Source organism: Aotus nancymaae, unplaced genomic scaffold (genome assembly GCF_030222135.1).
Source record: "Aotus nancymaae isolate 86718 unplaced genomic scaffold, 86718_ANA_hifiasm-v0.15.2.pri h1tg000029l, whole genome shotgun sequence".
NCBI lineage: Eukaryota > Metazoa > Chordata > Mammalia > Primates > Aotidae > Aotus > Aotus nancymaae.
Window position 1 is genome coordinate 14,654,793 of NW_026988442.1, and position 27,152 is coordinate 14,681,944.

The following is a 27,152-nucleotide window of genomic DNA, read 5'->3' on the forward strand; positions in this document are numbered from 1 at the left end:
TCAGGAGTTTGAGACCAGCCTGGCCAACATGGTGAAACCCTGGCTCTACTAAAAAATACAAAAATTACTGTAGCCTTATAGTATAGTTTGAAGTCAGGTAGTGTGATGCCTCCAGCTTTGTTCTTTTTGCTTAGGAATGTCTTGGCTATGCGTGCTCTCTTTTGGCTCCATACGAAGTTTAAGGTGGTTTTTTCCAGTTCTGTGAAGAAGGTCAATGGTAGCTTGATGGGGATAGCGTTGAATCTATAAATTACTTTGGACAGTATGGCCTTTTTCCCGATATTGAGTCTTTCTAACCATGAGCATGGAATGTTTTTCCATCTGTTTGTGTCCTCCCTTATTTCCTTGAGCAGTGGTTTGTAGTTCTCCTTGAAGAGGTCCTTTACATCCTTTGTTAGTTGTATTCCTAGGTATTTTATTCTCTTTGTAGCAATTGTAAATGGGAGTTTGCTCATGATTTGACTCTCTGTTTGTCTGTTATTGGTGTATAGGAATGTTTGTGATTTTTGCACATTGATTTTGTATCCTGAGACTTTGCTGAAGTTGCTTATCATCTTAAAGAGATTTTGGGCTGAGACAATGGGGTCTTCTAAATATAAAATCATGTCATCTGCAAACAGAGACAATTTGACTTACTCTTTTCCTAATTGAATACCTTTTATTTTTTTTTCTTGCCTGATTGCTCTGGCTAGAACTTCCAATACTACATTGAATAGGAATGGTGAGAGAGGGCACCCTTGTCTAGTGCCTGTTTTCAAAAGGAATGGTACTGGTACCAAAACAGAGATATAGACCAATGGAACAGAACAGAGGCCTTGGAAATAATGCCACACACCTACAACCATCCGATCTTTGACAAACCTGACAAAAACAAGCAATAGGGAAAGGATTCTCTGTTTAATAAATGGTGTTGGGAAAACCGGCTAACCATGTGCAGAAAGCTGAAACTGGACCCATTCCTTACACCTTATACAAAAATTAACTCCAGATGGATTAAAAATTTAAATATAAGATCCAACACCATAAAAACCCTAGAAGAAAACATAGGCAATACCATTCAGGACGTAGGCATAGGCAAGGACTTCATGACTAAAACACCAAAAGCAATGGCAGCAAAAGCCAAAATAGACAAATGGGATCAATTAAACTTAAGAGCTTCTGCACAGCAAAAGAAATCATCATCAGAGTGAAGTGGCAATCAACAGAATGGGAAAAAATTTTTGCAAGCTACCCATCTGACAAAGGGCTAATATCCAGAATCTACAAAGAAGTAAAACAAATTTACAAGAAAAAAACAAACAACCCCATCAAAAAGTGGGTGAAGGATATGGACAGGCACTTTTCAAAAGAACACATTTATGCGGCCAACAAACATATGAAAAAATGCTCATCATCACTGGTCATTAGAGAAATGCAAATCAAAACCACATTGAGGTGCCGGGCGTGGTGGCTCACACCTGTAATCCCAGCACTTTGGGAGGCTGAGATGGGCGGATCACCTGAGGTCAGGAGTTTGAGACCAGCCTGACCAACATGGAGAAACCCTGTCTCTACTAAAAATACAAAATTAGTTGGGCATGGTGACACGTGCCTATAATCCCAGCTACTCAGGAACCTGAGGCAGGAGAATGGCTTGAACCCAGGAGGCGGAGGTTGTGGTGAGCCAAGATCGTTCCATTGCACTTCAGCCTGGGCAACAAGAGTGAAACACTGTCTCAAAAACAAAAAACAAAAAACAACAACAACAAAAAACCCACATTGAGATGCTATCTCACACTAGTTAGAATGGTGATCATTAAAAAATCTGGAGACAACAGATGCTGGAGAGGATATGGAGAAATAGGAAAACTTTTACACTGTTGGTGGGAGTGTAAATTAGTGCAACCATTGTGGAAGACAGTGTGGCAATTCCTCAAGGATCTAGAAATAGAAATACCATTTGACCCAGCAATCCCATTACCGGGTATATACTCAAAAGATTATAAATCATTCTATTATAAAGACACATGCATATGTATGTTCATTGTGGCACTGTTTACAACAGCAAAGACTTGGAACCAACCCAAATGCCCATCAAGGATAGACTGGAAAAAGAAAATGTGGCACATATACACCATAGAATAGTATGCAGCCATAAAAAGGGATCAGAATGATGCCCAATGCCCATCAACCCAAATGCCCATCAAGGATAGACTGGAAAAAGAAAATGCGGCACATATACATGATAGAATACTATGCAGCCATAAAAAGGTATGAGAATCAAGGCTGATACCTTGATCTTATGCTGATACATTTGCAGGGACACGGATGAATCTGGAAACCATCATTCTCAGCAAACTGACAGAAGAACAGAAAACCAAACACTGCATGTTCTCACTCATAAGTGGATGTTGAACAATGAGAACACATGGACACAGGGAGGGGAACATCACACACTGGGGTCTGTTGGGGGGTGAGGGGCTAGGGGAGTGATAGTAGGGGGTGGGGAGGTTGGGGAGGGATAACATTAGGAGAAATACCTAAAGTGGGTGACGGGGGGATGGAGGCAGCAAACCACCATGGCATGTTTATACCTATGCGACAATCCTGCAAGATCTGCACATGTACCCCAGAACTTAAAGTGTAATAAAAAAAATACAAAAATTAGCTGCGCATGGTGACGTGTGCCTGTAATTCCAGCAACTTGGGAGTCTGAGGCACAACAGTCACTTGAACCCACAAGGTGGAGGTTGCAGTCAGCAGAGATTGCACCACTACACTCCAGCCTGGGTGACAGAGTGAGACTCTGTCTCAAAAGAATAAAAAAAAGATACGAAGGGCTCTATCAGCCTGGTGAGAAGCTTGGGTTTTACTATAAGGATTATGGGAAGTCACTACTAGAGAGTTTTACGCAACAATGTGAAACCATCTGTTCTGTGTTTTGTTGTTGTTTGAGACAGGGTCTGGCTCTGTCACCCCAGTTGGAGTGCAGTGGCAACATCTCAGCCCACTGCAACCTCCACCTCCCTGCAACCTCTGCCTCCCAAGCTCAAATCATCCTCCCACCTCCCGAGTAGCTGGGACTACAGGTGTGCACCACCATACCCGGCTAATTTTTGTATCTTTTGTAGAGATGGGGTTTTGCCATGTTGCCCAAGCTGGTCTCAAACTCCTGGCCTCAAGTGATCCGCCCACCTTGGCCTCCCAAAGAGCTGGGATTACAGGTGTGAGACACCATGTCAGGTCTGTTTTGTGTTTTAAAAAGATCCCTCTGGCTACTATCTGGAGACAGACTGAAGGACAATAAGAGTGAAGGCAGGAGAGAACTGAAAGCCCACTACTTGCTGGGTGGCTATGAACAAGTCACTCAAGTCATGAGCCTTACCTTTCTCATTCTAATGATGGAGCTAATCCCTAACTGGTGGGATAGGGTTACAAGGATTCCATGAGGTGGTATGTACCCAGTACACTGCAGGTACTCACTCCAAGTTTTCTTTTTTTTTTTTTTCCCCCAGAAGGAGTCTCACTTTGTTGCCCAGGCTGGAGTGCAATGGCACAATCTCGGCTCACTGCAACCTCCGCCTCCTAGGTTCAAGAGATTCTTCTGCCTCAGTCTCCCAAGTAGGTGGGATTACAGGTGCCTGCCACCATGCCTGGCTAATTTTTTTGTATTTTTAGTAGAGACAGGGTTTCACCATGTTGGTCAGTCTGGTCTTGAACTCCTGACCTAAGGTGACCCACCCACCTTGGGCTCCCAAATTGCTGGGATTACAGGCGTGAGCCACCACACCCAGCCCACTCCAAGTTATTTCTGTTCCTTTTCGACCTTGGCCAAGGCTGAGACCCTCTTCCATCCCATAGCTCCCTCCTCTGAGTGCTATTAGCTGTGAACCCAGATCCCTAAATGGCCTAAAGGTCCAAGTGTTTGTGAACAGTAAAGAAATAGGCTGATACCTTGATCTTATGCTGTACTCACAATATGTTTTTTAAAGTTTATTCATTCAATACTTTTTTAGTACCTGCCACTATGCACTAGAAGTATAACCCCTTTAAAAGTCTGTGTGATAATATTAAAAACTGACCATTTTATTGTTATGTTTAAAATATATGGTTCACTGATGCCAACATGATAAATATCCAAGCTCCTTGTGGTGTTTAAAGGCCTACATGATCCACAATCCCATCTTTTGTATAAATAAGAAACCAAATATATAGATAAAATGATGATATATGCAAAAAATGTTTATAAATTGTTACAGAAGTTACTCTTGGGAAAAGATACTGAAGATGGGAATGAGATGGGATGGGAGTTTTTTTGGTTTGAAATTTTTACCACTTGTATATATTTCTTTTTTAGAAATCAATACATAAACCAGGTGTGCTGGTGCATGCCTGTAAGCCCAGCTATTCAGAAGACTGAGGTAGGAGGATCACTTAAGTCCAGGAGTTCAAAGCTGCAGTATGCAATATGAATAACCACTGCACTCCGGGCTGGGCAACATAGCAAGACTGTGTCTCTAAAATAAAATTAATACATATATTTTGAAATGAAAAGAAAAAAATCACTGAAAGAAATGGAGAAGGGGACTTTTTAATTTTTCCTTATTCCTTTTTTTTTTCTTAACCATGAAAATGTAAATTTTTTTTTTTTTTTTTTTGAGACAGAGTCTCGCTCTGTAGCCCAGGCTAAAGTGCAATGGCACAATTTCAGCTCACTGCAACCTCCGCCTCCTGGGTTCAAGCCATTCTCCTGCCTCAGCCTCCCAAGTAGCTGGGATTACAGGCACCCGTCACCTTGCCTGGCTAATTTTTATATTTTTAGTAGAGACAGGGTTTCGCCACGTGGCCAGGCTGGTCTCAAACTCCTGACCTCAGGTGATCCGCCTACCTTGGCCTCCTAAAGTGCTAAGATTACAGGTGTGAGCCATCGCATCCATCTTTGTTTTTGTTTTTGAGGCAGAATCTCACTCTGTCACCAAGGCTAGAGTGCAGTGGCACAATCTTGGCTCACTGCAACCTCCACCTCCCAGGTTCAAGTGATTCTCCTGCCTTAGTCTCCCGAGTAGCTGGGATTACAGGTGCACACCACCACACCCGGCTAATTTTTTTGTATTTTTAGTAGAGGTGGGGTCTTACCATGTTGGTCAGTCTGGTCTTGATCTCCTGACCTCAGGTGATCCACCTGTCTCAGCCTCCCAAAGTGTGGGGATTATAGGCGTGAGCCATTGCACCTTGATGTTTTAAACTACATTTTCAAAAAAAGGTTATCTTCTGAGAGTCTCCCTTGCTCATGCTTGCCTCTAACCCTCAACACCACAAAGTCTGTAAATAAAACTGGAATTCATCCAACAGACAGATGTTAAACCCTCACTGTGGGCACAGAACTCTCCTTGGCCCCTAGGAGTTTCTTTTTTTTTCTTTTTTTAATTGAGACAAGGTTTCCCAGGCTGTTCTCAAACTCCTGGGCTCAAATGAGCCTCCCACCTCAACCTCCCAAAGTGTTGGTATTACATGCATGAGCTAACACACCTGGCACTAGAAGTTTCAAAAGAAGTGTGGGAAAGGGTTTTGAATTTCTATTTACTGATGCTGATTATATATTAAGCATTTTACATATATTCCCTCATTGAAGTGTTCCCAAGACTTTATGAAATAAGTCCCACTGTCCCCACTTTACAGATGAGAAAACTAAGACCGAGAAAGGTGATATTGCCCATCTTAGGTCATAAAATGAGTAAGTGAGCCAGGTTTGGTGGCTCATGTCTGTAATCCCAGTGCTTTGGGAGGCTGAGGTAGGAGGATTGAGCCCAGGTGTTCAAGACCAGCCTGGACAATACAGAGAGACTCTCATCTCTACAAAAAAAATTTTTTTAATTAGCCAGACATGGAGGTATGCACCTGTTGTCCCAGCTACTTGGAAGGCTGAAGTAGGAGCATCACTTGAGCCTGGGAGTTTGAGGCTGCAGTGAGCCACGATCACACACTGCACTCCAGCCTGGGCAACAGGGTAAGACCCTGTCTCAAAAAAATTAAAGTAAAATATAAAATAAAATAAAATGAGTAAGTGGCAGAACTGAGAGTCTGTGTAACTAGAAAGCCTACTTTCCATTGCTCCACATGGCATTAAGAGCCATTGCCAGACTCAGAAACCAACCTTACAAGCAATTTTTATTGCTATTTCTTGGTATTTATTGTTTTCGTTTTTGAGACATAGTCTTCCTGCCTAGGCTGGAATGCAGTGGCATGATCTCGGCTCACTGCAACTCCCATCTCTGGGTTCAAGCAATTCTCATGCCTCAGCTTCCCAGGAAGCTGGAATTACAGGCATGCAGCACCATGCCCAGCTAATTTTTGTATTTTTAGTAGAGACAAGGTTTCACCATGTTGGCCAGGCTGATCTCGAACTCCTGGTGTCAAACAATCCATCCACCTTGGCTTCCCAAAGTCTTGGGATTATAGGCATAAGCCACTGTGCCTGGCCCTGTGTACAGTTTAATTTGTTTCCTCCAGTCAGATATAAGGATCCAGGAGGTAAAGGTGACATGCCCCTATCATAGCTATTCAAGACTCTCTACTTTGCTGGTCCGTCATAAAGTTATTCATTTATACAATAAAAATATTTACTGAGTGGCCAGGCACGGTGGCTTATGCCTGTAATCCAGCACTTTGGGAGGCCGAGGCGGGTGGATCACAAGGTCAGGAGTTTGAGAACAGCCTGATCAACATGGTGAAACCCTGTCTCTAAAAAATATATATATATATTTACTGAGTACCTACTATGTGCACTGTGGAAGTGCTAGGGCAATAATAGTGTTGATTTTACTGACAAAGAAGAGCAACAGCAGGATACTGGAAAATATTAATTTGCAACCAGAAGAAATAAGTCTTTTGGGAGAAAGATGACAAGTATAATTTTGGTTATTATAAATTCATGGGACACCAGAAGAAGCTGTCTGGAGGTAGTTGGCCTAGTAGATATCTAATTTTTATCTGCTTGGATACCACTTCTCAACCAATTTTCTTTTAAGGAACATTCTCTCTCCTCTCTCAGCCAACTCCCTCATCCCTGACCAAAGTATGTAACTCAGACTTGGCCAATCAGAACAGCCACCTCTGTGCAGTAACAGGCAAGTGAACAAAACCAGGCCAATAAGACCCAAACTTTGTTATTTTGCTGGAACTATTGGGAAAGAGAAAGGCTCTCTTTCCATTAAACTTATGTTGCTAAGTTGGTAGGATGTAAGCCCATAGCTGCTGGGGGCATCTTGCCCCCAGTAAGATGGGAGGTCTTCTGACAATAAAGCCCACCGAAAGAAGGCAGAGCAAAAGATAGAGAAAAGTCCATTCCTTTTTAGGTACCTTAATCCAGCTATGCCTGAAACCCCATATCCCTGGACTTTTCATTCATGCTTCATGGTAGATTTTCTTTTTGGATGTAGCTCAGTTAAGCTGGGCTTATGACAAAATAATCCTGAACAGAATTGATTATACAAGTCCAGAGTTTAGGGGAGTGATCTTGGCTGGAGGCTAAAGTCATCCCTGGCTTCTTGTTCAGTCCCTTAAGAGAAGAATTATATATATATATATATATATATATATATATATATATATATACACATACATACATACATACATACATATATATATATACACACATATATACACACACACACATATATATATATATATATATAAAATAATTTTGAGACAGGGTCTCACTTTGTTGCTCAGGCTGGAGTGCAGTGGTGTGATCTCAGCTCACTGCAGCCTCCACCTTCAGGGTTCAAGCCTTCTGCTCACTTCAGCCTCCCAAGTAGCTGAAACTACAGGCATACACCACCACGCCTGGCTAATTTCTGTATTTTTTGTAGAGACAGGGTTTCGCCATGTTGCCCAGGCTGGTTTTGAATTCCTGAGCTCAAGCAATCTGCTCACCTTGGCCTCCCAAAATGCTGGGATTACAGGTGTGTGCCACTGCGTGGCAGAATCACTAAAGATGTTTGAAACAGGGAGTGACATGACCAGAAGTGCGGGATAGATGGATTGGGGTGGGGACTGGGGCAAGAGGTAGGAGGCAAGAGGAGACTGTGAGTAATATTGGTAAGAGAGGTTGGTGGCTTAGTCTACAGTAGTGGTGACAGGGATGATGAGTAGGAATTTGGAAGATACTTAGGAGGGAAGCAGAGAGCACCTGATCACCATTTGGAAGTGAGAGGAAAAGAGGGAGTCCAGCATGCCATTCATTCTTGGGAGATTGGGTGAATGGCAGTGTCACTAATGGAGAATGGCAATGGAGGAAGAGCAGGTGCATGGGGAAGGGATATGATGAGTTCAGCATAGAACATGGTAGAGATGAGGCACTTGCAGGACATCTGGAGGCAGAGGCCTGGGAGAGAAAGGAACACATGGGCTTGGAGCTCAGAAGAGAAGAAAGAAATTATTTCCCAACCTTGGAATGATCACTGTCTAGCTCTGTTTCCCACAGAGCCTGATGTGTGGTACCTGGCACTTGGGTTTAGGGAAAGGCAGGCTAGAGGCTAGCTAGGCACAACCAAGGTCCTGGCTAAGAGGATGGCGCTGTGCCACTAGGTGGCACCAACAGGTTGAGAACATAGGAGGTTATGTCAGCCTGCAGTCTGGTCCAGGTGAACCAAGGGAGCCTTGGGGCTTAGAAGTAGGATTGAGATACATGGCATTCAAATGATTACACTGATATGATGGCAACATACAAACTTGGTGCATAAACCTGACATAAGGTATAAGCTCCCAGAAGCTCAGATGACTAGGGTCTCTGCTGGATTTCCATACAGGTGATGGTAGAGCCTGTACTGAATTTCCCAAAATACTCCCTGAGGTTTTGGAACTTGCTCTCTCCTACCATTCTTTCATCCTGAGATCTTCTCTCTCATGCATTTATTCATTCAATATTTATTGAGTGCACAACAAACAAATAGATATAAGGTTTTTTGTTTTTGTTTTGAGGCTGAGTCTCACTCTGTTGCCTAGGCTGGAATGCAGTGGCACCATCTCAGCTCACTGTAACCTCTGCCTCTTGGGTTCGAGCAATTCTCCTGCCTCAGCCTCCCGAGCAGCTGGGATTACAGGGACCCACCATTATGCCAGGCTAACTTTTGTATTTTTAGTAGAGATGGGGTTTCACCATGTTGGCCAGGATAGTCTTGAACTCCTGACCTCAAGTGGTCCACCTGCCTCAGCCTCCCAAAGTGCTGTGATTACAGGCATGAGACACTGCGCCTGGCCTAGAGATGAGGTCTTGATGCTGGAGAAAGGAGAGTGAACAAAATAGTCATAATCCCTGCCCTTATGGGGCTTACAGACAGGGAGTAATCAGATAATTGTACAAATAAATAATCACAGATTTGGGTAAATGCTAAGACATTTAGAGAGGGCCAGAAAAAAACGTGTCAGGCAGTTCAAATTTCTAGATCAGGAGAGACAGGCGTTCTCTGTTGAGCTGGAAGAGGAAACTACGGCCCAGGACAGGGTAGGTATACCCATTGTCACTCCATGAGTCAGGGCTATATTAGGACCAGAAGACTCACTCCTGACTACTGAATAAAAGGCCTAGCTTCAGGCTAATATCCATCAAGACACGTCTTCCCTCTCCTCTCCCTGCTACCTCCTGATTCCACTCCCTTTGGAAAAGAAGTTTTGATCTGCAGCCCTGACATTTGATGCCCATAAACCTCTAAACCCCATCCTCATTACTTCTTCACCCCCACCCTATATAGAGTACAGTCCAGTCAGGTTGGCAAGGGCTGCTGGTCAGGGCCAGATGATCAGGAAGTGTAGAGGGGGAGAGAATTTGGACCTCTCAAATTAGGAGCAGCTAGAGAAGGGCCAGGCTGGAAAAGCAGCATCTGCCAGGCTGGTAAGAGACAAGGCTCAAGTGCAGGCACTGCGAGGAAGTGAGAGTGAGGTAGAAGGATGCTCTAATGCCCGGAAGTGACGTGTAGGGACAGAGGGATGGGGGATGAAGGATGAAGAATGGAGGGGAGGATGGAGCTGGGCCACATGGCTAGGAGGAAGAGCAGCGGGCAAGGAATGCACAGAGAGCTCTTTGCCCCCAGGTCTCTTCCAGTCCCTGTCTCCTCCCTCTCTAGCCCCACCTCTCACAATTCCAGCAGAGGGTTGAAGGGAACACAGTAAAATCCTGGAGACTGCTTCCTAGGGAGCAGAGTATCTTACTAATATCCCAGCCAGATCCACGGATCGGGGAGGGGTAGGGTAATCCACAGGACAGTGAAGGCGCTCTAGTCCCCAAGGACTTTGAGAGGTCATGGGTCCATGCCTTTATCTCCCAAAGCTAGCAGAAGGGAATCATACTCTCTTTACCTCTCCCTAGACATGAAGAGATTCTCCGCTTTTCCCAGACCCTCTGCTACCCATAATCCCCGGCTGTGGGGAAGTTCTCTTAAGGCACAGATTGGATCCCTCTTGCTGCAGTCTCTGAGTCGGTTTCTCCTATCCTGTCCTTTGTGCCTAGAGAAAATCCTCTTCTGGGTGATCACAGCGATTCCTTAGGATCTCCCCTCCAACATTTCTTCATCGTTAGTTGGTTCTTCCCAGGAGGTAAGCCCAATCCCTTCTACTGCAGTCCCTAGCATCCTCTCCGTTGTCGCATCCTACGCCTCCAAGGCAGAAAGGCACCCGCTTCCCCATCAGATAATTAATTAACAGAGACAAGGGAGAAGAAGGGAGAGGTCCAAGAAGATGCAGATGAATTAAGGAGATGGAGCTGGAGGTGGATGCTCGACACAGAAGAAGGAAGACCGGGGACTTCCCAAGGCAGGGCAGGGACGGGGTCAGCGGGCCTCACCGGTGTCGGGGTCTCCCAGAAAGGCGTCCTCGTCTTTGCGGCCCCTCAGCGGGGCCGCGGGCGCTGGCTCGTCCTCGGGCAGCCGCGGGAAGCTGGTGATGCTCATGTAGTCCACTGGCGAGTAGGCGCCCAGGGCGCTCTCCTGGCTGGCCTCGTTCTCCGCCGCCATCCTCGCCCGCGCCCCCCAGCAGCGCAGCGCCTGCCGGAAGTGGCTGCGGCGGGGGAGTGGGAGGGCGGAGGGCGGGGCCTGAGCTCCGGGACAGCCGGGAGGGGGCGCCTCTCCCCGCCCTCGGCCATGTCCCGGTCTGACTCTCCCACGCCTGCTCAGCGCTGTCAGCCCGCAGCTGGCACGCAGGTGCGCGTGGATGGAGAGCCGGGAAGACAGCACAGGGTCGAGGGGAGAGCGCGCGGCAAGCGAGACTTCAGTGGCTCTGCACTTTACGCAGCCCAGGGACCAAAACCCTTCCTCCTTCCAGTCGGAATCCAGCTAGTATCCTCCTCAAACCCCAGGCTTCCTTTTTGGGCTGCGGATCCTTTCATTGACCGCAAATCCCTCTCGACCCCAGAGCCTGTCTCTGACCCCAATTTCCTCAAACCCCAGACTCCTCCTTGAACTCCGAGATCCTCCTCCTCCTATCTTAGACTCTTTCTCCTACCTTGGACCTCTCTTTGGACTTCAGACTCTGTCTTCACCCCAGACTCCTTTGAAAACCCCAGCCCGTGGTTCATCCCCAGGCCTCTTTGACTGCAGACTCCTCCTTGGACAACAGATGAGCTTCTTTGACCTCAGATCCCTTTCTGCACCCTGACACTTCTGACTCCTCTTTCAACCGCGACCTCTTCTGGGACCCCTGACCTATTAGCACAGGAGAGTAATTTTCAAACTTTAGTGTGTGTTAGGATCTTTGAAAGCAGATCCCCAGATTCCAGTCCAGAGATCATGATTCGGTAGGCTGGGATGAGGTGCTTGGAACGTGAATATTTACCATCATTTTAAGAGTTTTTGATATGGTTCTGGAAAGGGCACTTTGAGAAAGAAGGAATGGTGGTAGTCGTGGTAGGGCAGGAGTAGGGCAAGGTGGGAATAGGTCTCTATAGTCTGGATGTCTAGGTTCTATTCTGCTACCACTAAAAATACTGTAATCTTGGGCAAGACAATTAATCTCCCTATCAGTTTCTGCATCTGTGAAATGGAAAGAATAATGGTACCCATTTTAGAGGATTAAGTAACAGAAAAACGATTAGTATAGGGCTTGGGTATACATTTATTGAGTATTTACCTACTTAATAAATGCCATCATCATCGTCATCAACATTGCCTTAATCTGGTAGATTAATTCCCTCCAAACCCATCCATCCTCTCTCCACTCAGAAATTTCAACCACATTACAGCTTGTACTACTTCTCCATATCCAAGGATGAGGGAGGTTCCTTCTCTTACGAGGTCGCTGGTCCAAATTTTCATTGTGAAGTCCACAGGAAGAGAGAGGGGGCTCTATACACACATCCTTTCTCTTCCCAACCCCAGACTTCAGTCTCAGAGATGGCCTGAAGTGCTTGAAAAATCTACTATAGACACAACAGCTGCAGTACCAACTATAGACAGGAGGGGGAAGCAGTGTGTCGGGAACAGCTCGGGTTTGGGAGTAGGACTTGGGAAAGAGGATAGGAAGAAGAGGGCTGCTCAGAGCTGCGTGGTAGGAGTGCCTAGAGAGGGTAACAGTCTATCGGTGAATGTGCACCCATTGTGTGTGCCTCTCCCCACCCCAGAGAGTTCTTATCTCCTCAGTGACATCTATAGGGTCTATTACACTACCCCGAGGTCTAATCCCTCCGGTGGGACCTTTCCCCACTCAAGGAGGTCTATGATGTCCACTCCCACAATGTAGTTGGTGGCTTTTCAGTGGGGATTGAGTCCTTTGGTAGGGTCCATGTCTCCTTAGTAAAGTCTATATCCTCTGCATCTCTTAGGGGAAATCCATGTCTCCTCACTAGGGTAAGTGCCCTTTAATGCCATTCATATGCTATTAGCAGGGCCCAAGGCCCTTCAGTCAGGTCTGAGAACCCCCAGCAACATCTGGGCTCTCTTAGTGGAGCCCATGTACTGTCAAGAAGTGTGTGCCCCTTCGGTGCAGTGGATGTCTCCGCAATGAATTATCTGTCCCCTCAGTGGGGTCCATGTCCACTCTGAGAGGTCTGTACTCTGTCAGTGGGCCCCGAGATTCCCTCCTTCCCTCCCCTCTCAGGATTAGCAGAGTCTTGGGCTCCCGTGGGAAGATTTTTTTATTTTTTTCTGAGACGAAGTCTTGCTCTGTCACCCAGGCTGGAGTGCAGTGGCACAATCTCGGCTTACTGCAACCTCCACCTCCCGAGTTCAAGTAATTCTCCTGTCTCAGCCTCCTGAGTAGCTAGGATTACAGGCACGTACCACCACACGCGGCTAATTTTTGTATTTTTAGTAGAGATGAGGGTTCATCATGTTTGTCAGGTTGGTTTCGAACTCCTGACCTTGTGATCCGCCTGCCTCAGTCTCCCAAAGTGCTGGGATTACAGGCATGAGCCACCGCACCTGGTCAAGATTTTTTTTTTTTAAGCTTAGGGTGTGCAAGGTCTATAGTCAGCTGGGCAAAGAGCAGGGAAGTAGGTAGGAAGGGAGGCTGGGCTAGATGGGGTCACAAGGCTTGTGTAGGCTTCAGGAGGTGGGAGATGCCTGCTTCAGGCCTCAGAATCACTCTTGGAGTTAGATATTTAAGAATCCTTCCTGTCTTGACAGCCAGTCTGTGAACTGATGGGTGAGGTGGGCCCTTCTTGGTGGTGGATGCAGGTGAGACATGGAGGAGGGTCCTGCCTGACTTTTTTCTGGGGTGGAGGGGCTAGAGGAAAGCTAGAGGTAATTAAGCCCAGGTTGTGGTAACAGTGATGAGGGTTTCCCTCTGTGAAGTAAAGAGATTGTGAAGGAAATAAGAGAATGTGGGCTAGTGTGTAATCCTAGCACTTTGGGATGCTGAGGTGGGCAGATCATCTGAGGTCAGGTGTTCAATACCAGCCTGGACAACATAGTGAAATTCCATCTCTTCTAAAAATACAAAAATTAGCTGGGCGTGGTGGTGCGCACCTGTAATCCCAGCTACTTGGGAGGCTGAGGCAGGAAAATTGCTTGAACCCCGGAGGCAGAGGTTGCAGTGAGCTGAGATCATGCCACTGCATTCCAGCCTGGGAGACAAAGCGAGAGACTCTGTCTCAAAACAAAACAACAACTAAGAAAGAGAATATGAATGATTTTTTGTACTTGCACAGACTTTGATATTTTACAAGCCTTAGCTTCAAGCCTGATGAGGAAGTAAAACCAAAGCTGGAGTCAAGGCCCTAACTTGGTCGTTATTTGCTCTGTGACTTTGTACAAGTTCCTTCCCTTTCCTGGGTTTGCCATTTGTGCAGTTGGGAGGTGGGTTTGTTATCAAAAACCTGAAGGTGTCTCCTAGTCTTCACTTATTGAGTCTTGTACTTTAGATCTGGATGGAGATTTGTGAAGGCAAGGAGATTGAAGACATGTCCTCATAAGAGGGAGAAAATTTGAGCTGGTTCCAGGGTGAACAGAGAAGGGGTACTGTTGCCAGAACATGCCCTCAAGGTCGTGGGAGAAGTTTTTCCGGAGGTCGGAATGTGGGTGTGGCTCAGAGAGGGGGGACCTGCAGGGAAGGCTGTCACCTGGAAGGGACCCTACCCCACTTGGCTTTCCAACTCAGTGGGGTGACAGTCAAGACTGTGCAATCAGATCACGGGGCGGCTCCGCGATGGACCTGACTCAACTCCTCTTCTTAGTCCAGCCCCTTCCCGCTCAAGCCCCGCCCTAACCCAACCCCTAAACTGTCACTCCAAGACCCCACCCCATTCTGGTCACTCCATGGCTCTGCCTCCTCTCCTGTGACAACCAGCCAGGCTACGCCCCATCACTCCATGGGCCCACCTCCTCTCCTGTCACGCCTGGCCCCGCCCCTTCTCTGTCGTTCCACGGCCCCACCCTCTCCCTTGTCACGCCAGGCCCCGCCCCTTCTGCTTTCACTCGAGGGAGTCTCTCCTTCGGGCAAGTCAGCTCCGCCCCTATGCTTCGACTTTTTCTCATAGTATTTCTGTCCTTGCTCACCCCGATCCCGCCCCAACCAGGGATGGCCCCACCCCTCTGGCCACGCCCACAAGCCAGATTAAGCCACGCCCTCACTCACCAGGCCCCTCCTCTCCCCGGAGGCCCCGCCTCTAGGTCGGCCTGTTTTCCTAGTCCCGGCGCCCGCTGCGACCGCAAAGGCGGCCACGGTTCTAGGAACTTGACGCGATGGGGCTTCCCGAGGAACGGGGCCGGAGCGGCAGCGGGAGCCGGGGCCAGGAGGAAGCTGGAGCCGGCGGTCGGGCGCGGAGCTGGTCTCCGCCGCCCGAGGTCAGCCGCTCCGCGCACGTCCCCTCTCTGCAGCGCTACCGCGAGCTGCACAGGCGCTCCGTGGAGGAGCCGCGGGGTGAGGCCCGGCCCGGGCGGGCCTGGGGGTGTCACTGAGGAGAGGAGTGGGGGCTCCCTGGGGGAGTCGCAGGCTCTCCTGGGAAGCTGAGGTGTCCGTGAGAAGATGGAGGTTCTGTGAGGGAAGAATTGCGGTTCTTTGAGGAGATGGAAAAGGGATTCCGGGAGGAGATGAGGGTTCCCTGGGAGCTGGGGAGTTCCCTGGAGACTCGGAGGGTCGGTGGGGAGATGTGGGTTTTTGCAAGGAGACGTGGGATTCCGTGAGGGAAGTAGTCAGGTTCCTTGAGGTTGGGACGGGGAGGTCGGCCAGGAAAGTAAAAGTTTCATAGGAAGAGAAGGGAATTCCTCAGGTGAAAAGAGGGTCTCTAAGGGGCGACAAGAGCCTTAAGGAGAGGAGGGCCACGAGTAGAACTTTCTTTGCTTTCCTTTCACACCAGCTCAGCCACTACCTCCTGAGACCTTTACAGGTTAAAACCTGTGAACTGTTGAGGGCAATAACGGGTCTGGTTCCCATCTTGGGATCCTCAGATTAGTAATGGGGTCCCAGAGCTATTTTTAGTATATCGGACATCGCAATGGAAATTACGCGGTATAAGACTGGATTTTCAGTAGAGACGTGGTGGCTCACGCCTATAATCCCAGCACTTTGGGAGGCCGAGGCGGGCGAATCACTTGAGGTTGGGAGTTCGAGACCAGCCTGACCAACATGAAGTTTTTTTTTTTTTTTTAACTTGGGCTGGGATTGTATTAATAATAATTCAAAAGTTCTGATAGATGGTTCCATGTCTGTTAAAACGTATGATGAAAATAGGCTAATTTTGTATTTTTAGTAGAGACGTGGTGGCTCATGTCTGTAATCCCAACATTTTGGGAGGCCAAGGTGGGCAGATCACTTCAGGTCAAGAATTTGAGACCATCCTGGCCGACATGGTGAAACCCCATCTCTACTAAAAATACAAAAATTATCTGGGCATGGTGGCACGTGCCTGTAATTCCAGCTACTCAGGAGGCTGAGACAGGAGAATTGCTTGAACCCGGGAGGCGAAGGTTGCATTGAGCTGAGATAGCATTACTGTACTCCAGCCTGGGTAACAGAGCAAGACTCCGTCTCAAAAAAAAAAGAAAAAAAAGTATGAGGAAAATCCCCTACCGTCATCCTCAGTCTGGGTAAAGGAGTTTCATATATATATATATAATTTTTTTTATTTTGGAGACAGGGTCTCACTGTGTCACCCAGGCTGAAGTGCAGTTGGCTGATCTAGGCTTACTATAGCCTCCAACTTCTGGGCTCATGTGATCTTCCTGCCTCAGCCTCCTGGGTAGCTGGGACTACAGGCCCACGTCATGATGCCCAGCTAATTTTTTATATTTTTTGGAGAGACGGGGTTTTGCCATGTTGTCCAGGCTGGTCTCAAACTCCTGGCCTCAGGCCTTCCTCCCACCTTAGCCTCCCAAAGTGCTGGGATTACATGTACATGAGCCACTGTGCCTGGCCAAGGAGTTAAATTGCACCCCCATTGAGAGGCAGCATGATGTTTGGTTGTGGGACAAGCATGGGCCAGGAATCAAATCCAGAAAAATCTAGATTTACACCCTGACTCTGCTATTCACTTACTGTGGGGTCTTATGCAGATTTTTTTATTTTATATATATATATATATATATATATATTTTTTTTTTTAATTGCATTTTAGGTTTTGGGATACATGTGAAGAACATGCAAGATTGTTGCATAGGTGCATATGTGGCAGTGTGATTTGCTGCCTTCCTCCCCTTCACCTATATCTGGCTTTTCTCCCCATGCTATCTCTCCCTAACTCCTCAGATTTTTTTTTTTTTCCTGCAACCTCTACCTCCTGGGTTTAAGTGATTCTCCTGCCTCAGCCTCCTGAGTAGCTGGGACTACAGGCATGCACCACCACGCCTGGCTAATTTTTGTATTTTTAGTAGAGACAGGGTTTTGCCATGTTGGCCAGCCTGTTCTCAAACTCCTGACCTCAGGTGATCCACCTGCCTTGGCTTCCCAAAGTGCCAGGATTATAGGCGTCAGCCACCATGCCCAGCCTTAGGCAGATTTTTAAGCCTATCTGAGATTCCTTTTCTTCCATCTGTAAGATAGGACTAATAATATTTGTCTAATAGGTTTGTATGAGGACAAAAGTGTGTAATAAGTGTGCACTATAGCATGCCTGATGCACAGTAGACATTTAATAAATAGTAGTTAGTCTGATACAATATAAAGCAATTACTGAGTAATGCAAGACAAGGTTCAATCAAGTGTAAAGTGGTGAAGTTGGGATTTGAACCAAGGCAGTTTGACTGCAGAATCAATATCCTAATAGCAATGCTATTCCTCTTCTCTGACCCCACAGAATGCATTTCACCAAATTCTGTCAAGTACAGAATTTCTACCAGGGAAGCAGCTTCCTAATTTTTCTCTCTTGCCTAATTTCACCACCTTCAGTCTTTCTAGTAGATTTATCAAAATACCATTAGAATGAAATTATGGAAATACTGCTTTCATGTGTCACTGCAAACACTTTCAATAGTTCCCTGTTTCTGGCAATTTCTAATTAAAATTCTGCTTTTGTTTTAAGACCTCTAGATAATCTAGCTTTACCCCACCTCTCTATCTTTATCTCCCACTGCTTGCTAGCACTCCCCTCATTCTAGATAGATCATTCTCCTTGACATCCTGGATACACACCTATTCCCACCTTCTTGCCTTTGTCCATTTCCTTCTGTTTCTCTCTACCTAGTCAAACTCCACCAGTTCCAATAGAGCATTACCTGATCATCCCAATTCATGCTCACCTTTTTCTTCTTCTGAGTATCTTTAGTACTTAGAGTGCATGCCAATGAAACACCCAGATTCTGACACACACACCTTTACCCCCAAAAACCTCAAAAAACTAAGCTTGCATAAAACTTAGTTTTGTAGTCAAGCATGTTGATGTACATCTGTAATCCCACTACTCAGGAGGCTAAGGCACAAGAATTGCTTGAACCCAGAGGGGAGGAGGTTACAGTGAACCGAGATTGAGCCACTGCACTCCAGCCTGGGTGACAGAGTGAGACCCTGTCTGAAAACAAAAATAAAAACACCTCAGTTTTCTTCATTCCTTGTTGATGTACATAAATGTGGTTTATAAATAGTTTTATATACTATGTGCCTACTATTATCACTTAAATATATTTTTGAGTGTTTGTATTCTGGTTATTAGCTATATGGTTCTTGGCAGAGTTTACTATGCTTTCTGAGCTTCAGTTTTCTCATCTATAAAATTAGGATAATGAATGTATACTTTGTAAGACCATAATGTCTTAAACATTAAATGAGATTAGTCCAGTCCCTGATACATGAATGGCATTTACTAAATACCAGCTCTCATTTGCTTTCTCTTTAATGGTCATTTATTATTCTATTGTATTACTACTTGTATTACTAGTTTTCATCAGTTTGTTCTTGTTGGGCTATTGGGTTGTTTCCAGTTTCATTATTATAGTGTTGCTATAAATACCTCTTTAGTAATCACTTTTTTTCTTTATGATTATTTTCTTTAAGTCTATCCCTCAAAGTTGAGATAGCAGAGAAAAGAGTATAAGTTTTATGGCTGGGTGTCGTGGCCCACACTTGTAATCCCAGCACTTTGGGAGGCCAAGGTTGGTGGATTGTTTGAGCTCAGGAGTTTGAGGCCAGCCTGGGCAACATGGCCAAACCTGTTTTCTATAAAAAACAAACAAACAAACAATGTGCTCCTGTAGTTCCAGCTATTGAGGGGTGGTGTGGGGATCACTTGAGCCAGGGAGATGGAGATTGCAGTGAGCTGAAATCGTGCCACTGCACTCCAGCCTGGGTGACAGAGTAAGACTCCAAAACTAAAAAAAAAGTTTTATGGCTCTTATCATGCATTGCCTTGCTATCTAATAAGATTGTGCCAATTCTTACAATGCCACTATTGTGTAAGAGTGTCTGTTTTCCCAGGGCCACCCAGACGTTGGGCTTAATAATTTTTTAAAATTTTTGCTAGTTTTACAGGTATGGAATGGCATCTTGAGGTTGATTTAATTTGGATTTCTTTAATACAGCACAAGGTTGTACACTATGTGATTTAACTTTCAATTATATTCTGTCTTGTACTTTAAAATATTTCATGTGTTAATCTTCTCTCTCCAACTAGATTGTATAAACTCTAAATTGGGTATAAACTGGTAAGCCTTCTGAGGCTAAATATGTCTGAGAAGATTAATGATATCTGGGCTTCCCTTTCTGTTGCAGAATTCTGGGGAGACATTGCCAAGGAATTTTACTGGAAGACTCCGTGCCCTGGCCCATTCCTTCGGTACAACTTTGATGTGACTAAAGGGAAAATCTTCATTGAGTGGATGAAAGGAGCAATTACCAACATCTGCTACAATGTACTGGATCGAAATGTCCATGAGAAAAAGCTTGGAGATAAAGTTGCTTTTTACTGGTAAAAATATCTATCATATACTTGATAGCAGATAAAAACACTCACTTGATACTTACAACAACTCAGTAGAGTAAGCATAGTGTCATCAACTTGATGTCTCAGGTGAGGAAAAATACCTCAAGGAAGTTACATGACTTCCTTCAGATCACGTAACTAGTATGTGACAGAGTTGACATTCAAAGCCAAGTGTCCTGACTTCTAGTCTAGTGTTCTTGGCTTTGCAGTTGAAGAGGGAGAAGGGGCATTGGCAAGTGGAAGAGAACAGGACTGAGTAGCTTTCTTCCTAATTCTTGCTTTGGAAGACAAATAGTATTGGGTTTTTCACCATTGCTACTACCACTATCATTATCATTATCTTTTACTGAGCTGTGTACCAGAAACTGTGCTTAAGTGCTTAACAAATATTATCTCCTTTGATGCTTATAATAATTATGAAAACACTATTTGTTTTCCTCACTTTGCATAGGTGAAAACTGAAATTATGAGAAGTCAAGTGACATATCTGAAATGAAACAACTAGCTAGAAGCAAGGCTGAGATTCAAACCTAGGCAGTATAATTACAGAGCTTACACTCAACCATGACACTCTATTATTCCTCTAATTTCTTATCTTGGCTTCTAAACAGCTTTGTAAAATAGTAATTCTTAGTTTCATTTTACAGGTGAACAAATGAAGCATTGAAGGGTTGTATAGTGAATAAGGTCATATAAGTGGAAGAGCCAGGATTCAAACTCAAGTCTGTCTGACTCCTTGCTTGTACTACTAGACCATGCAGCTTCCCCAGCAGGAAATTTTTAAGACTGCTTCTCCCAGGAAGTTAGCTGTCTAGGAGATACTACTATACTGAACCCAAATAGGACTTTGAGTTGCAGTAATTGGGGTGTTGGTTCTGCCTATGAGCACTCAGAACTGATCTACTTTTTGGTTTGTTTTGTTTTGTTTATTAGATAGGATCTTGCTCTGTTACCCAGTCTGGCGTGCAGTGGCACAATCCTGGCTCACTGCAACCTCTGCCTCTGCATCCCCTGCTGAAGCCATCCCCCTATCTCAGCCTCCTGAGTAGCTGGGACTATAGGCATGCACCACCACGTCTGGCTAATTATTTGTTTTGTATTTTGTATTTGGTATTTTTTGTAATGATGGGGTTTCGCCATGTTGCCCATGCTGTTCTTGAACTTCTGAACTCAAGTGATGCACCTGCTTTGGCCTCCCAAAGTAAAGGAATTAGCATGAGCCACTATGTCTGGCCTGATATTTTTGAGCTAGCCAATAGGAGCAGCTTGGATGCTTCATGGGAGAGTTAAATTGGAACTCACTCAATATCTTTGCCTAGTTTGTGTGATATATTGAGAAGAGCCTTGAGGAGACAGGAAAATTTAGGTTCTCATTCCAGCTCTGTCATGCTGTATAACCACAGAAAAGGCATTTAACTAAGAGTTTCTACTTCCATAAAATAGGGATAATAATTCTATCCTTGTTTTTCTCACTAGGTTGTTATAAGAATCAAACAAGATGATGTTGTAAAAGCACTTATTTATTTATTGGAAAACACTGTACAAGTGTGCGTGCTCTATTATTATATTACCATTGCTCAGTTAGGGGCCACTTTGCCATGGAAATTCATTGTCTGTTGTGTCTGTTGAGACTCTCTTTAGCTTTTGTTCTAGAGCTTTATGCTTGGGCTCCAGCCAACACTTGGGCTCATTTCCTAGGCTCTTTAAAGATCTTCAAAGGAGACTGGGCATGTGGCTCATGCCTGTAATCCCAGCACTTTGGGAGGCTGAGGCAAGAGGATTGCTTGAGCTCAAGAGTTTGAGACCAGCCTGGGCAACATAGTGAGACCTCATCTCTATTTTACAAAAAAGAAAGAAAGAGACTGGGCATGGTGACTCGCACCTGTAATCCCAGCACTTTGGGAGGCCAAGGCAGGTGGATTGCTTGAGCTCAGGAGTTTGAGACCAGCCTGGGCAATATGGTGAAACTCCGTCTCTACATAAAAGACAAAAATTAGCTGTGCATGGTGGTGCACAGCTGTAGTCTTAGCTATTCAGAAGGCCAAGGTGAGAGGATTGCTTGAGCCCGGGAGGTGGAGGTTGCAGTGAACAGAGATCACACCACTGCACTTCAACTTGGACAACAGAGCAATATCCTGTCTCAAAAAGTGTTAATAATAAAAATAAAATAAGAAAACAATAAAAAAGAAAAGAGAAAAAAGTATTTTAAAAGGAAATGCCTGTATCTGAATTTGTTCCCTGGTTTGAAAGAACTCAGGTGCCTAATGAAAAACAGAATACACAGGCCAGAGTTTTCAATCACTGGAGAAATTTTCAGAATCCTGAGGCCCTTTCTTTCTAGAGACACCAGTTTCCCTACTACCCTTACCTGAACAGCCTCTGGAGAACCTCTCTTTCCCCATCTGTAAAATGAGAGGAGTAGACTAGATCAGCATTTTCCAAAGAATGCTTCAGGCACCACTGATTACTGGAGATATTAGTAGGGAGCTTCTTAATTCATAAAATGATTGAGTCTGAGAAACATTACATAATAAATTGCCTTTGTGTGAGATTCCCAATGTATATTAGCATAGTAAAGTCTCCAAGAAGTCCTACATTAGGGATACCTGATTAATTTTGTTTAACGTAGGATTTCCCAAATGTATTTAAGCCCCAAACACTTTTTGCCAGCATGCTATTAATACCACAAGAAGCAGTATCCCATGTAACAGCCACTGGGGAAGCACTGGATTAAATAATCTCTAAATTTACTTCCAGTGCAAAATTCTGTAACTCAATAACAAGGCATCCTCACTCCATTTTTACATTGGTGACTCCCTCCACAAGAATTGTTAAAACTATTGGATACTCAGGGCTGCATTAGGCATTATGAATAGAGGGGTAAAAAGGCAGGAGACAAGTACCATTAAGCAATTATTATTTTATTATTTTATGTTTATAGTAAAGCAAAAGCAAAATACAAATAAATCACATTTTATTATAAGAAAGTAAAGTGCAATATGCCAGATATGGTTACTTCCCTTTGTTATCTCTGTATTTTTAAACGATACACTTATACTGCTGTTCTTAATCATTTTTAAAGAAAGTATTGATTTCTTACTATAATAGATGAGAATTTGGTTCTCATATACCTCTCTAACTTCCTTCTCTCTTCTTCTCAATATAATTATAGCTGTTTTCTAGTTAATTTAAAATCAGATACATGAGAATAGCATACTATGGTTATATTTCCTTTTACGTTCAGATTTTTATTTACTCTGAAGTTAATAATTGCTTACCAGGCCGGGTGTGGTGGCTCATTTCTGTAATCCCAACACTTTGGGAGGCCAAGGTGAGCAGATCACCTGAGGTCAGGAGTTCATGACCAGCCCAGACAACATGGTGAAACCCCGACTCTACTAAAAATATAAAAAAAAAATTAATGCCATTTCTTACAATTTTTAAAAAAGAGAGAGAGATAAATATATATGTATATAAATTAGCTGGGTGTGGTGGTGCCCACCTGTAGTCCCAACTTCTTGGGAGGCTGAGGCAGGAGAATTGCTTAAACCTGTGAGGTGGAGGTTACAGTGAGTGGAGATCGTGCCACTGCACTCCAGCTTGGGTAACAGAGCGACACTCTTGTCTCAAAAAACAATAATAATGAAAAAATAATAATTGCTTACCTTTTTTCTTCTTGTGCTATTTAACCCTTTACCATATATTTAATATTTTCCAAATTCACTATCATGTGAAGTTCTCCTTTTCCTCCCAAAGTTCTCCCTCTTGGAGCTCACCTTTTTTCTGCTCTAATTCTTATTAATGCTTTTAAAAATGACATCTTTTCCATGATTTGCTCCAATTGACATACTTCTTACAGAACCACCTTATGGCTTTCTTCTTAAGTTTATGTCATTTAGATGGCTGCGGTGGCATTAACAAGCCACATTTGTAGCTCGTTTCTTGTTTTGGAACATGCACTGTATAGACATTGAAATTATCCACAAAGGAAATGGTGCTCTTAGGAAAGTACTCCCATTATCCAAAATAGACCCATATTAAGGAATAATGTGGCCTTTAACTTTTGGCTTGACACATTGCAAATATTCATGGAATAGTAGTATTTTTAGAACTTGAAGTGACCGTTAGAGTCCATCAAGGCCAACTCTCTTCAAAGATTGGTAAATTAAAAGACAAAGAAGCTAAGTGATTTGCCTAAGGGTTGTACACCTGTTTGAAGATAGAACCGAGACTAATTTCCAGATATTATCACTGCTAGTCAACTTTTTTTTTTCACTCATGGTACTACCTTCTTATTCTAGTAGTCCAGTACTTGGCTGTGACAGATAAAAAGATAAATTAGTCACATTAGCCAAATTGATTTAAATTAACTTTAAAGTATCAGATAAAATGTGTTATTAGGTTTAAATGTCCCAGACCCTAGCCTCATGGAATTTACATTCTATTTAGAAAGGCCAAATAGATTGGCCAGGCATGGTGGCTCACGGCTTAATCCCAGCACTTTGGGAAGCCAAGACAGGTGAATCACTTGAGGTCGAGAGTTCGAGAACAGCCTGGCCAACACGGTGAAACCCCGTCTCTACTAAAAATACAGAAATTAGCTGGGTGTGGTTGCGGGTACCTGTAATTGCAGCTGCTTTGGAGGCTGAGGCAGGAGAATGGCTTGAACCCAGGAGGCAGAGGTTACAGTGAGCCGAGGTCACACCATTGCACTCCAGCCTGGGCAACAAGAGTGAAACTCTGTCTCAAAAACAAAACAAAACAGATAATCTATATAAAAACAGCCCAGGCCAGGTTCGGTGGCTCATGCCTATAATCCCAGCACTTTGGGAGGCCGAGGCAGGCAGATCACCTGAGGTCAGGAGTTCAAGACCAGCCGGGCCAACAAGGCAAAACCTTATCTCTACTAAAAGTACAAAAATTAGCCAGGTGTGGTGGGCACGTCTGTAATCCCAGCTACTTGGGAAGCTGAGACAAGAGAATTGCTTGAACCCAGGAGGTGGAGGTTGTAGTAAGTCAAGATCGTGTCACTGCACTCCAGCCTGGGCAACAGAGTATATTATTGGTTAAAGAAAAGCCATATGTAAATAAGGTTGGTTTTTGTTTTTCGTTTTTCCCTATATCGTATTCGTCCAAAAGAACTAAATTAGGGTACTGTTCTGTACCAAAATGGTAATTATAACAGACAGTAACAGAATTACTGAATTAACAATGAGATAGAGAGAAGTGTATCTGTTATGTGAATATATGCGCCAGCCTGGATACACAACAGAGTAGTATCCTGTGAAGCAAACATAGAATATCCTCTTAGATGTTGTTCCTAATAATGCACTGACAGAATTCACATAGCTCTTAATAAACAAGATTGATGTACATATGTTTGACTTTGTCTCACTGTCAGTTAACTGTAAAGTTAGGGAGAAGAATGAAAAAAAATTAAAAGGGTAGATACAGGTCAGGGTTTGTTTTATTTTAAATAGCTAAGTCTTTAATTATAACCATTAACTTGCTGTGGCTTTATTGCAGTGATTTTCCAAGGTTAATTATTCAGGAGTTTTTGAACTGACTGAACTAACTCGGTATTTTTAAGTTGACTTTTTATATAAACTTTATAAACCTTTTATAAAAAGGAAACTATACCGTTAGTATAAATGGAAATCATTTTATACATCATAACTAGCAGGTAATAATTTAAAAAAAAAAAAAACCTGAAAAGAATTATGGCCAGGCCGGGCATGGTGGCTCACGCTTGTAATCCCAGCACTTTGGGAGGCTAAGGCGGGTGGATCACGAGGTCAAGAGATCGAAACCATCCTGGCCAACATGGTAAAACCCCATTTCTACTAAAAAATACAAAAATTAGCTGGGCGTGGTGGTACGCACCTGTAGTCCCAGCTGCTTGGGAGGCTGAGGCAGGAGAATTGCTTGAACCCAGGAGGTGGAGGTTGCAGTGAGCCGAGATCGTGCCACTGCACTCCAGCCTGGTGACTGGTGACAGAGCAAGACTCTGTATTAAAAAAAAAAAAGAATTATGGGCCAAACTGCAAAGAGCTACTTACACAAATAGTTCACAGAAAGGAGAAAGCCTTATAGGGAGGCAGGATAACATAAAGATTAGGAGAATGTGTTTTGGTGTCAGACTAACCCAGTTTGAGTCCTATTTTTGCCACTAGTTAGCTATTGATCTTGGGCAAGTTACTTAACCTCTTTGAGGCTCAGTTTTCTCACCTGCAAAATGGGGATAAAAATATCTTTTATCTCATGGAGTTGTCAGTTTTGTAGGATTGAATAATGTGTCAAATTCCTGGCACATTGAATACACTTAAATATTAGCCACCACAATTATTTATATTGGGACGCTGAAAAGACCAGGCATGTTTAGAATAAAAGATTTATGCAGAGAACAATTTATTCATTCAATAAATAGTTACTAAGAACTTACTATGTGCCAGGTACTATTCTAAACAAAGTTCTTGCCCTCATGGAGGTTATAGTCCGGCTTAAGGAGACAGACAATAAACACAGAAACCATTAAGTACATGACAGGTAGTGATGAATACTATAGAAAAATAGAGAGCAGAGCGAGAGGAAAGGGAAGTGACAGTGCAGAGTGGGAGGTGATAAGGAAAGAACCTTTCAATAAAGATGACATTTGAGCAGAGATCTGAAGGAAATTATGGAGTGTGCCATGCAGATAGTTGGGGTAGGGAGGGTAAATGTTCCAGGTAGATGGAAAAATGTATGTGCTGCTGCCTGGTGTGTTTGAAGACTAGCTAGGAAGTTAGTGTAGCTAAAACAGTGTGAGTTAGGAAAGAGAGTAGTACTGACATCAGCAGGATATTAGATCATGTCACATCTTAAAAGCCAATGTAGACTTTGGCCTTTTATTCACAGTGGAATGGGGAACCACTAGACAGTCTTAAGCATCGATGTGACAATGATTTGGCTTCTATTTAGGCGCTATCTTTTATGTTAAGAATAGACAGTAGAAGGGGAAAAGTAGAAGCAGGGAGACCAATTAGGAGGCTATTGTAAAAATCCAGGTGATAGATTATGGTGATTTAGACCATAGTAGTAGTCATGAAGATGATTAGATGTGGTCAAATTCTGGATCTATTTTGAATGAAGAACCCATGGAATTTGCTGACTTGGATTGGATATGGGGAGTGAAAGAGGAGTCAGGTTGTCTTCAACAGTGGATGAGGTCCAGGTATGGGAGATCTTGACTATTTTTGGACATCTGTGAAAGGTTGTATGCAGGGGAATGTAGAAGTTACAGCAGACGTTAAGAGGATTAATTTGGATACATATGGAAATGGGAATGTGAAGCCAGAGA

At 44.1% G+C, this 27,152-nt stretch overlaps 2 protein-coding genes across 6 annotated transcripts in view; one reads left to right on the plus strand and one right to left on the minus strand.

Moving 5' to 3' along the window:
- The window catches only part of GGT7 (gamma-glutamyltransferase 7), a 31,432-nt gene extending 20,444 nt beyond the window's left edge, over positions 1-10,988 (minus strand). For all 3 annotated transcript variants that reach the window (XM_012455136.2, XM_021665727.2, XM_012455137.3), the window contains exon 1: positions 10,820-10,988. In XM_012455136.2, the coding sequence (XP_012310559.1) occupies positions 10,820-10,988 (169 nt within the window). The remainder of the gene's footprint in view (positions 1-10,819) is intronic.
- Positions 10,555-27,152, plus strand: part of ACSS2 (acyl-CoA synthetase short chain family member 2) — a 52,287-nt gene continuing 35,689 nt past the window's right edge. For 2 of the 3 annotated variants that reach the window (XM_012455132.2, XM_012455133.2), the window contains exons 1-2: positions 15,116-15,327; positions 19,606-19,801. In XM_012455132.2, coding sequence (XP_012310555.2) covers positions 15,150-15,327; positions 19,606-19,801 — 374 coding nt within the window. In that variant the 5' untranslated portion in view covers positions 15,116-15,149. Of the gene's footprint in view, positions 10,573-15,115; positions 15,328-19,605; positions 19,802-27,152 lie in introns of those variants that run through there. The other variant, XM_012455134.3, reaches the window with a different exon arrangement.